This window comes from Pecten maximus, chromosome 14 (assembly GCF_902652985.1).
Source record: "Pecten maximus chromosome 14, xPecMax1.1, whole genome shotgun sequence".
NCBI lineage: Eukaryota > Metazoa > Mollusca > Bivalvia > Pectinida > Pectinidae > Pecten > Pecten maximus.
Window position 1 is genome coordinate 17,909,678 of NC_047028.1, and position 13,477 is coordinate 17,923,154.

The window sequence follows — 13,477 nt, forward strand, 5'->3', positions numbered from 1 at the left end:
TGATAATCATTATACAGAATTTCCTATGTATGTGTGTGCGTATGTACCAATATATGAGCAGATGTACGAGTGGTGTTATATAGTTGTGTAGTAATCATTACCGTATACAGAATTTCTTATACATTTGTGTATATGTGTGTGCGTATGTTGTACCAATATATGAGCAGATAACCGAGTGGTGTTATATAGATGTGTGTAAGTACATAGATGTTGTGTGAAGATGTTACAAAGTGCTCTGTTTATCATGTACACGTATCATTGTATTGAATAAAAAAGATAAGTTTAAAAAAATTGTCATTCTTCTGCTCCCAATCATATTTGTTTTAATGTATAGATCAATCAGTTAAAAATATCAAAAACTAAATTATTAACCACTCAAAACACATACAAAATAATATTCGAAACGTTTATCCCTAAATAAACACATACATTTGCAGTAAATTCACGATGAAGATATTTTAGGTCGAACATCTTTAATAATCTCTGTTTAATAAAGTCGGTATCATCCATTTATTCCATTTAACATGTATTGACTGTGTAGCTATACATACAGGGATACCCTTCACGAACACCTTTCTGATTTCAGCCAAGATAACACATTTGATTTAAACTTGAATTATGAATACCAATATACCTTAGTGAATACAAAAAATAAAAATGCAAATGCTTAATGATGAGCTTAATTTATTACAAAATTAAAATATCTATGTTTTTACAGATTTTGTAGTTACAGAGTTCGATTTAGATTCTTTTTTTACTTGCAAGGAATATAATGTATGTAAAGATAAGTAATGATACGTATTTAATAAACAGTCAAATTTTGAACTTGGATGATTCGAAGACACGTTTGACTCAAATGAAATAGCACAAACTATATGTACAAAACATGCTCGGTTAACTTTTTTACTCACATATATATCGAAGTATTTTCATGGATCCACTGATTTCGGGGCTACGAAGTTCGACTGTAGAAGTTTGAGTATCGGTTGTTTAATTTCACCATTGTATATTTATCTCATTCAAACGTATTAAGTTCCTCAGAAAAAAACCCAGTTTCCGCGTCACTTATACGACATCAATTTCATAACTGATACATCAGAAATTGAAGTATCAGCTTATAAATAATGACTCAATAGTCATCTAAACATGTCATTGTCCTTTTATTATTTTCTAAAAATGAGAAGAAAATAATTTGTAATTGATTTCTTTCCAAACTGGCTAAAATGCAATATATGTGATTAGTAACGATGTACATGTATATAATTAATTTTCCATTGTTTGTACGCAGAATACGGCTTTCTGATTGGTTGAGATTTTTTTCATACCACTATGAAAAAAAATCCGAGAATGGCGCGAAAAATGTGACGTCACAATACGACAATTGACGTTGCGTATTGACTTGAGAAAAAGAATCCCATATAAAACCAGTAAAATTGTACATAAAACATGTTTAAAATCAGAAAATTATTTTCAAAAATTAATTATAAGCATTGATGTCAATTATTTTTTAGTTTCATAGGGGTATGAAAAAAAAATTGTTTGCAAACTTCTGTAAGAATCCGCTATGCGGATTCACACAGTTTGCAAACAAAATTTGTTTCATACCCCGATGAAACTAAAAAAAATTGACATCAATGCTTAAATGGTGGAATATTTTATGCTTATATGTGGAATACATACCGACATACAGATGAATCCAGAAAAGAAAGTAAATAGATTTTTTTTTTTTTTTTCAATTCAATTTCAAATAATTTTATTGACAAAAATACAATTGTCAAAGGGATTAGACATCAGGCATTGCCTATATAAGTCTTCTCCCTAAGAACAACACAGTGGTACAAAATACAGACATTCATTAACAGTACACATACTCAACACACAACAAAAATAGTCATCTAAATTAAAATGTAAACAATTGAAGGGAGATAACTCCAATATGATTATCATAATTAAATGGGATTTAAATGGTGTAAGAAAATAAATATATAATTCAAATTTTTCATTAACATAATAACTTGAATAAATGATTCAATTTTTTTAGTTGGTGATTATATTTTGCAAATATGTAGTGAAATTGTGGCCCCCTCCAAATACAGATACAGGCCAAGGACTGTCCATTTCACTTTAAGTAGGCCATCCACTGATGAGGAAGGAGACACAACTACACAAAACAGTTAGCTTTTTAAAGAAAGTAAATAGATATCTGATCATACATTATCTTAATTTCTGTAGAAAAAACCAAAACTCACAAAACCGTAACTAAATATACGAGATAAATTTGGTTATCCTGCCTGACCCAATATCTAACAAACAGATGTAAAAGTGGAGAGTATTTGATACCAGCACCCTAGACCTTAAACGGAAATTTTAGGAACCGGAGTAAATAACTTTATAGCTTCCCAGAATGTTTCCAACTTAAAACTATAATATGAGAAACGGGATTGCGTCTCTTGCGTCATTTTGGGCATTCCAGTTTTATCAATGACTAAAACACATGTAAACAATGTTCCAAAACATATCTAAACATGTTACAGCTAGGTGAAAGTATGTGAATGATTTAATAATATACTATAATGATATAAAGTAATATAATCTCAGTAATATATATGATACATAGATGTACAGATATATTAATGTATTTAATATACAATTATGGACTTGGTGATGTTGGTTAGTATTAACCGAGGATCAAGTACATGATATCTTAAGATTTAATCTGTGGTCAGAATGTGATATAACTAAACGCTTCAACATCAACAAACATCAAACACGCAAAATTTACAAATCTTCAATTCACGAAAAGGTGAAAATATACAAATATATAGTATTTAATGACTATCGACAATTCTAATCGACAAGCGCAAAATGACATGTGACTTGAATCATGATGTGTTGGACGTGACAATAAGTATCAAGATTTTTTTTCCGACTCTGAAATTTCGTTTAAGATGGTTGCGAGTAGTAAGAGTAGTCTAAATTGGTGCATATTTCTTTGACATTGACGTTTGATCTGGAAACCTAATTGTTTTACTCCACATGTACACAGAGTACACTACCGTCTCCTGATACAACATAGACTTGGTTGTAAAAAACACTCTGTCGTATTTATCATGGCCTATCCGACGAAGCCATATCCCACTGATCATCTGACCATTGTCCAGCTCCCCGCGTCATGTATCAATGGCCTTGTCAGATTGATCCTTTATTACAAACTCATACCGATCATCATCAGTCGTACATACCACGACAGCGACATGTCCTGTGGATAGACAGACGATACTCAGTCCTTTCCCTTCACACGAGAGTTGTCTGACCTTGTCCCCGGACTTGTTCAGTACCAGTATTGTTTGAGAGTTAGTATTAACGACCACCTCATCACTGTTACACTGATACCCCAAGCTTGTAATGGACTGATGCCAGCAAAGGTGGTAACTCGTCTGTCCTCTGGAAGATTGTATTTCAGGGATGATACATCACAACGTGTCAGCAATATACATCCCGTGTTGGCCAATGCCACACACAATGGTATGAAGCCAAGCTTTACACTCTCTGAGACTTTGCCTTTATGGCTAACTAAATACAAATCTTCGCTGTTATCTAAGGATATCCCCACATGCTTGTCATCGATAGGACATATCGAAATGACACTTCTATAACTAGGGGCTGTGAATGTAGATATTTGTTTAGGTAGTTGTTTCCATGTCAAACAATCGTTTGAATAAGTTAAACATCTCTTTCATCTCGATAATTTTTATATGACAAAGTTCATTACAAGTAACAGATATATATTTAATCTAAAAAATGATATTAGCGCTCAGGGCAGTTACCCCCCCCCCCCCCCCCCCCCCCCCCCCCCCCCCCCCCCCCCCTTAATACAAATAATACAAAAAAATATATGGATCGTGGTTTGGGACTTTGTAACAAGTCTCTGTGGTGTGCATCGTGAACCACAGGCATGATGTCAAAATTTTCTAGGCTGATGGTTGATGACGAAGGCTAATATATTCAGCTTAATTTCTATCCATATGATATTGAGATTTCAAAATATGAATCCCATTTTGATTTTTCCTTTTTATGTGGTAGGTTACGGGTATGATTTTCTGCTGAGATACAGGTACAATTTTCACATTTTTAATGGTAGGATATGGATTCAATTTTCCTATTGTAATATGGTAGGATACTGGTACAATTTTCCTATTGTCTTATGGTAGGATACTGGTACAATTTTCCTATTGTCTGATGGTTGGATACGGGTACAATTTTCCTATTGTTAGATGGTAGGATAAGGGGACTATTTCCTATTGTTAGATGATAGGTTACGGGTACTATTTCCTATTGTTAGATGGTAGGTTACGGGTACTATTTTCTTATAGTTAGATAGTTGGTTACGGGTACTATTTTCCTATTGTTAGATGGTAGGATACGGGGACTATTTTCATATTGTCAGATGGTAGGATACGGGTACAATTTTCCTATTGTTAGATGATAGGTTACGGGTGCTATTTTCTAATAGTTAGATAGTTGGTTGTGGGTACAATTTTCCTATTGTTAGATGGTAGGTTACGGGTACTATTTCCTATTGTTATGTGGTAGGATACGGGTACAATTTTCCTATTGTCAGATGGTAGGATACGGGAACAATTTTCCTATTGTCAGATGGTAGGATACGGGTACAATTTTCTTATAGTTAGATAGTTGGTTACGGGTACAATTTTCCTATTTTTCGTTTCATTGGTGTTTTTATTCCAATTAATGCACAATTGTAAATTATAATTGAAACAGAGCCATTAGAATGATTTATAAAAAGGAAATTTGCTTTATGCCAAGAACACACATACAGCAAACATTAAAGAAAACTGTTTGGTCAATAAATTACTGTCACTCACTATCCAACACACTTACGACATAAAACACTTGCGACAACAGACAATTACGATAGAAGACACCTTCAACAAAAAAACCCACTTTTAATCCACATAGCACTAACGACCTAAGATACATGTACATTGTACTTTTAACCCGGGACACTTTCGACCTAAGACACTTTTAACCCAGGGCACTTTCGACATTAGCCACTTAAACCCATGACACTTTCGCCTCTGATGCACTTATAACCCAGCACACTTTCGACCTAAGACACTTTTAATTCAGGACCACTTTCGACCTAAGCCACCTTTTACCTAAGACACTTTGAACCTAGGCCACTTTCGATCTAAGACACGTTTTCCAGGACACTTTTGACCTAAGCCACTTTTAACCCATGACACCTTCGAACGCTAGACACTTTTAACACAAGACAATTTCGCCCCTAAGGCTCTTATAACCAAGGACACTTTCGACCTAAGCATCTTTTAATTTAAGACGCTTTCGACTTAAGATACTTTTAACCCCGGAAACTTTCGACCTTGGGACACTTTCGACCTAAGACACTTTTAACACAGGACACTTTCGACCGTAGACACTTTTTACTCAGGACAGTGTCGACCTAAGACATTTTTAACCAAGGACACTTTCGACCGTAGACACTTTTAACCCAGGACACTTTCGACCGTAGACACTTTTTACTCAGGACAGTGTCGACCTAAGACATTTTTAACCAAGGACACTTTCGACCGTAGACACTTTTAACCCAGGACACTTTCGACCTTAGACACTTTTGACCCTGGACACTTTAGACCTAAGGCACATACGCTCTTAGACACTCATGACCCTAGAAATAATTGCCTTAAGACATTCTTCACTCAAAATAGTTTAGCATATTTCCAAAGAAGAAAGATATATTAATAATTTTTTGACCTAAAGCGAATCGAATTGAAACTAGTAATACCGTTTCATAATTTGTGTCTGATGTCATGCTCTATCACCTCAACTGGATAGCATTGAGCTATTGTTTTAACCGACCAAGTCTGGTATCTTGGACTTGTTTCTCGCTGACAATAGGGATAATCTTCGAAGTAAGATTAAAAGAAATATTCAATTTCGATGTTTACTATGATTTGAGTAAAACGATAATTATGAGCTTCAGTAACTTTGCAATACAAGTCAGATGTAGTTGTAGCTGAATTAAAACATCTAAATATAGCTGACGTGTCACTTCACCCAATGGTATAACAATTTGAGGGATGTAGAGAATTCCTCTAATCCTTATAATGAGGCAATATAATAAACAATCATCAAGCAAATTTTAAAAGTTATATCTGAAAAATTCAGTGAAATTCTCCTCAAACTCCGTTTCAATTTTAGAATAAAGAATCTCTTTAAACTAGAATAGCATGTGTAGGAACCACTTTAGTGTCCATCGTCGTACCTTTGATCTGTTGGAATAACCCTTTATAAAAATGAAATTAATTAGTTTTCAAAACATTGTAGTTTTTGTTTTCAGTATTACATCATTACTAAAGTGGAAATCAATCTTCCCTTTTCTTGTTCAACAAATATTTCACAGAATCCCCAGAACAAGCGGAATAATAGTGGATAAGACTAACTACATCAAAAGAAACAGGTCCAAAATTATGTTCGACCTGCCTGGGTAAATTGCCAAGAAAGTTAAAATCGTGTTAATATACCCGATGACACTTTTGTAAAATGGTTTAAGTATGGTGTCTTAACAATGACTGAAGTGTTGAATAACACTATTTGGATCACTGACTACTGATCTAGATTTTAAATCTATAGCACTTTCTACCTCAATATAAGTGTCAATGTGTTCCTCAATAGATTCAGGGCTCTTGTGATTTTTGGTAGACCATAAAAACTAGTCTAATGCATATAATTGACAAGATAATCCATTTCTTTACACGTACGTACGCATGCGTCATGTTTTTTTTTATCAGATCATTAACAATTTTACCAGTTCAGCTTTATTAAGCATATATATATGTTCACAATAGAAACCTCTATTTATTACTACCACTGTACTACCTTTATTTGCTTCATTGGTAATAACAGAATGGTCATTTTTAACAAGTCAACATCATATCTCTGTAAGATTACTTTAAACCTGTTTCTTGATTTTATTGTCTAAGGGAAATTTCATTTCACGGTTAGCAGGAAGTTAAAAAGCAAACATGCAGACGAACACCATAATCATTTATTTTATTTTTCGGTTGAACTCAAGGAACAGAGTATCCTACTACACACGTACACGGTTAACTTCTTCCGTAAGGTTATAGTGCTGACGAAAAAGCTATGTTAATTTCTAAAATAAATTTCTTTAAACTGTCATTCCGAGCGGAGAGTTCGATAGTGCCGATGAGAAAACATACAGAGAACGAAAGATTTATTCTATTTCAGGATACGCGATTGAACTCAACGAACACGAAATGTCAAATGTGACTACGCTGAGTAACCGCCTCCGTAAGGTTATACTGTAGACGGAAAAAGATCTCTCAGTTTTATAAAAAAAATCGTACATTTAACGCATTTCCCTAATGTAGGTAATAGAGTGTAATCACTGAAAACGTCATGTTTAATCCAAAACAGGTTGTCATGTAGTAGGAGTGGGAAAATGCACGGCCAGACCGGGGTTCGAACCCGGGACCTCCGAACACTAGCTGGATGCTCTACCAATTGAGCTACCTGGTCGCCGACGATCGACCCGGTCCAGTTCCGCTACAGTCATATACCAACGTCTAAACGAGATTTTATATTCTCCCACAGTTCACCGATTTATCTCCTGTTTGAGACGTGAAAGATTTCTCTGTCAACACCTAGGGTATGACAGATTGCACGCGCTAACCTTCTGAACCGGAAATACTTCTGGAACTACATTTTGAGTGACGTCACTATGGTTCCCGCATTGTTATTTAATGTTAAATATGTGTAGGAGACACAGTTTTATGAAATGACGAGCTGTAATATTGTTAAAATCAGAGTAGTTTCACTGATACCTTATTTTAGTGTTTGTTTTAATAGATATTGTGAATTATTTCTAGACCTATGTTTTCTTGTGTAGTGATATTAGTTTGCATTTGTTTGGGATTGTGATGAGTACTTCTTCCAATGAGGATGTTTACAAACGGACATTCATCACCGATGGGATATGCATTAATTTAAAGTTATGGGAGAAAAATAATCATTCCCTAACTAGGGGGTGTGACAAAGAAATCTCAACCCTCGGGGTAATTCATGAATGTCCAACACTCGGCAAGTCTCGGGTAGGACATTCATGAATTCCCCCTCGGGTTGATATTTCACTGTCACCCCGAAGGCAGGGAAAGATTATATTAAACTACGAATGAGCACTTTCAACGTGATAATAATGGAAGATACCTAGATGAGATATAGATTAACATCGTAACATAATAGCACATGCTATCTGACACTATTCTGGTTTAATAATTCACGGAATATACGAATAAGTTCAATCTAAATTGAATACCAAATTGAATTTAACTGTTATAATTTAGCATATGGCAAGCCAAGTTGTAATTTATTCACGGAGCAACGTTGATCGAGGATTTTACCAAATTATATTTTAAATGATATCTTTTAAACATATGTTTTGCATGTTGTTTGTGTGAGGTTGAGTTTGGGGACTCACTTACATGGCAATGAATATCAACGGACACAAAACACGTCTTGTTCCAAGTCTTTAATTCATACTAATGAATCATGTTGATTTACATAGAGAGCTCCAATAAAGGAAAATAACTCTTACAGTTTGAGTTCCAAATTTTCTCCCCTAGACCATATGAATTTACTGTCACAAGTTCGTATGTAATCTCATCACACCCATACATCCATATACACATCACATATAAGATAATCTCATAAACAAATAAGATATCTTATATACATGTATTATCTATCTTCTAACCTTTGCTTGTCATATTAGCATGCATTATTCCATTCCACCCGCCGAGATTTCATCATGTTTTTATAGTTCCATCACTTGCACCGTGCCATTAAGTTTACATCCGATCCAAACGTGTCCACACCTATCTACACCCACAGCAGTAGGGCCTGTGAGTCTATGTCTCTCGTCCAGGAGACAGCTGACTATCCTTCCGTCTCCTGATATAACATATACTTGGTTACACCTGTAATCGGGAACAAACAGCCTGTCGTACTTATCACGGCCTATGCGACAAAGCCTCATCCCTTTGGTCATCTGACCATTGTCTAGCTCCCCGTGCCATGTATGAATGGCCTTGTCGGATTTATCCTTTATTTCCAATTTATACCGACAATCATCAGTCGTATATACCACGACAGCGACATGTCCTGTGGATAGACAGACGACACCCCGTCCTTCCCCTCCACACGAGAGTTGTCTGACCTTGTCCCCGGACTTGTTCAGTACCAGTATTGTTGGAGATTCAGTACTAACTACCACCTCGTCACTGTCACTCACACTGATACCCCAAGTTTGTAATGGACTGATGTCAGCAAATGTTGTGACTCGTCTGTCCTCGGACAGATTGTATATCATTGAAGATCTATCACTGCATGTCATTAGTAGTCCTGTATTGGTCAATGCCAGACACCATGGTCCGAAGTCCAGCTTTACATTCTTTTTGACCTCGCCTTCTTTATTAACTAAAATCAAATTTTTGTTCGAAAATATTGACATCCATGCGTGTTTGTCGTCGATAGGACATATCGAGATGATTTCTTTCTGTTGTGGGACCCTGAAAGTAGATATTTGTTTGACATGCTTTGAATCAATATGTCTCTTCTCGTAGCCGATGACTTTCTTTCCCTCATGACCGATCCGAACATACCCGAGCATTGATTTCAGCTGGAATTGGTTAATTTTACCGGATACAAAGCGTGGATACAGGGGTACAACATTTTCACTAGAAACTCCATACGACGATTTGGCAGTTCTCAGTCTCTTCGTCATCGCAAAGATTGATGACAACCCCTCATTGTTTTCAGATTCTTCCTCGACAGCCCGAATCAGCTGTTTCATTTCCAGTATAGTTTTCTCTTGACGCTGGCAATCCTTGTCGTGGGTTTTTAATTCTTTTTCAAGCAAGAACGATAACTCTCCCGTGACTGAGTCGGCAATTAAATCAACTTCCGCCTTCAACGCGGATCTCCTGGATTCTACTTCCCATATAACGTTTTCAATGGTACCTTTAAATGACTGAGTGACTTGTTTGCGTTCTGTAAGTTTTTTGTAAAATTGATCTAGATTTGACTTCAATGTAGCCAATTCATCTCGCATGTATTTTTTCTGCGAATCAATCTCTTCTTCAATATGTTTGAAAGCGTGTTGTTTATGTTTTTGTGTAAAACACATTGAACACATAATGACGTCACACTCGCTACAGAACAAGTCGGATGATTTGCCCGGATGTATCTTACATACCTCCGGGATTATTGTCTCGCCTTGTTTGTTTGCCTCCTTGATTGGCACGATATCGTCATTTCTTGTTTTCTTTCCGCGTTTATGGGAGCATTTACACCTATCACATAAACTTTCTTGGCAGTCGTTACAAAACCATTGAACATCTTCTGTATTATCACATAATGCACACATGTAGGATACGTGCACTTGGGCATGGTGGATGGAATGCTTACTTGCCATCGTCAGCTTCTATTTGACATCATACATGTTACTTGAAGTACAAACCTCTATATGTGCATATGTTAATCCGCCATTTGCATTAGTATAATACTTCCCGGTTCAGATTGTATTTACCTACCTGTAGTAAGCATCATGTGATTGATTGTTTGTTACTGGTGGTTACCATTGAGGGTGTGTAGTATGACATTGTACAATAACCAGGTATTAAACGCTAGTTGGAGTATGAATTTGTTTCTAAAAAAATCAAAATCGCTTCAATAGTATATTTTGCAATATATTATTTAAAGTCACGTTAATTTACGACAAGGTAAATGTAAATACCAGTTTACTAGAAGATGTTTACTGAAAGCGTTGCCTAAGAGACACTTTCGACCTAAGACACGTTTAACCCAGGACACTGTTGACCTAAGGAACTTACGATCTAAGAAACGTATGGCTAAAGACACTTTTCACCCAAAAATATTTACAAAGAGGAAAGATATCTTATATAGAAATAAAATGTTAAATATTTCTTAACCCAAAGCGAATCTAATTCCTATTTGAATGTTAAATTTGTTTAAAAGGGAATTTAACTGTAAACGTATCGGTTAGAGACGTGACTTTGCAACACCTGAAGTCCACTTAAGTGGAATATTTGTTAAAACGGCTTGAATCTTTAATTACAATCATCCATATCCAGGCACAATAGAAATGTAATATGTATGTATGACAGAAATATGTTACAGAGACAGCTAACAACTAGGTTGTTGGATTTTCTTTTACCTTTGATTCTTGTGTGCCACAGTTGATTCAATATCCAAGGTGTTTGCCACATTGTTTCCGTGTTATTATCACGCGAGGCTTCGAGAGATGCTTATCGATCACACAAGACAAATTTTATGGTCGCAACATCACGTTCTCATCGCAAAATATACTTACTCCCTGTATGATATAGAATGATGTTTATTTGACGCCCTTTGATATATCTGGTTGCTGTATTGTGAATACCCTGGTCCTGATGCTGAGGGCTAACATCATGGCAATAGCTGTCTCACGCCTAAATTAACATGGCGTGATGGAGGTGGATTCATAAAGAAGAAGACGTTGACCCCTCCGGAACATGTAGTATTATTTTGATTGTCTACATGGAAATGGATATTTTGTTAATTGCTTGCCCTGCTTTTATCATTTAAGATATTACGGTTATTTTTTCACTTCGTATTCTCTGGTAGTTATCTTCAAATCTATCCCACTTCATGAACATCAAAAGTGTCTCACGCAGTAATTTCCTCCTGGAATTGATCAGAGGCCATCTGTGTGGAAATAAAAAAGGAGAGTAAAAAAAATCGAAATGGTCCTATAAAAGTTGTTAACAAATATACCGACAGGCAAATGAAACAATAAGTCTAACCTTAACTGAAAAAAACGAGGGGGAAATATCTATAATAAAATATGGACTTTAATGAATGTACATGAGAAAACCCGAAGAGAATATACATCATGTAACCCGTTGCTCCTGAAGGGTGAACATCGTTTGCTGTATCGACGATACGCGCCATGCGAATCTAAATAGTTAATTCACATCCTCTAAAACAATAATAGATAACCGTCTTTCCGGATTTCTTGCCCAAGATCCGAAAAATCTTGTCGACCTCGATAGGAAATATTCAACTCAATTATGTTGAATTAAGTGCAGCTATCTAATACGCGCTGTCACTTCACTGGTTATATACCACGTTTATGTGGGTTTATCAAATTTACATAGTGAGCTCTATCAATGAAGCAAAAACAACAGAGAACAGCGACATGAAATCATGGATACCGATGAAAAAAATTAAGGGGAATAAAGCCATGCGTTCCGGAAGGGAAAGCGTCTTCTAATTCATCGAGGTCACCCACAATACAACATCTCGGTCGAATTCAGTTTAAGAAACCATCACTATTCCGGATCTTTTGATGGAAAATTTATTAAAAGGCGAAAATAATTATTTGATAAAACGAAAGTAATATTAAAAAAATGTAAAAGATGTCTTGTGCACCACTATGACTTATTTTCTATTCAATGTCATTCTCACTTTTTATTGGTTTTTTTTCATTGTGTCTAGTTTTTATCGTCATTATATATACACGTCGTTATGTGGATTTGATCTATCTCTTTTATTGTGTGGTATTTTTTCTCTCTTTCATAACATCAAATGTTTTCGGACCGTGTGGTATACATTTCCTCTTTCCATTTTCTAAAAACTGATTTATAATTTTCTTGAAATTGTCTCAACTGAATTAATCAAGTGCTTAAATGCATGTTGTTCAAAACCCAGAAACCCAAATGAATGATTAACACTATTTTTTTTTAATTGTTCTTTCGGTTAGAAATCATCTAAAAATTTACAGGGTATACTTGCCTGTTTAGGCATATTTATGTAAAAAAAAAACCTCTATGTTATTACTGATTTCAATAACTAACTGTATTCTGAGACTTTTTGTATAGCTTATCATGTTATAAATGCAGATATAAGAGATAAAAATATTTCGTTAAGTTGCAGTGAAGATGACAATGCTTTTATCAAACAAGTCTAAGCTCCAATGGTAATCATTATCTGTGATTCACAAATAGCTGAGAAGACAAGGGACGTGGACACAGTTGACTAGATAAGATATACCTTAGTATCTACTCGTGATCGATTACATTACTAATTGGTTCATAGTGAATTCAAACAATCTACCTGGATATATGCCCTGATACACCACAGACAGCTTGACCCAGGTGGATATAGGCTGTATGAGTGTTACTACTACCGTGACAAACCAAACATTCCATTATCACCGATACAGTCGCATTAAGTTTCCCACATACAGTTAAGCCCCATTTCTATATATAGTCTAAACAGCAAACCTTATCGCTACGACTAGAGAAATTTAAAAAAACACAACACGGAAGAGGATAAATCCAAAATGGCTGAC

At 35.5% G+C, this 13,477-nt stretch overlaps 1 protein-coding gene across 1 annotated transcript; it reads right to left on the bottom strand.

Annotated features, from left to right (window-relative positions):
• Window positions 1-8,578: 8,578 nt before the first annotated feature.
• LOC117342941 lies at window positions 8,579-10,669 on the bottom strand. Its single transcript, XM_033905240.1, has one exon. It carries the CDS (start codon window positions 10,535-10,537, stop codon window positions 8,879-8,881), a length of 1,659 nt encoding a protein of 552 aa, XP_033761131.1. The 5' UTR covers window positions 10,538-10,669; the 3' UTR covers window positions 8,579-8,878.
• Window positions 10,670-13,477: the final 2,808 nt, after the last annotated feature.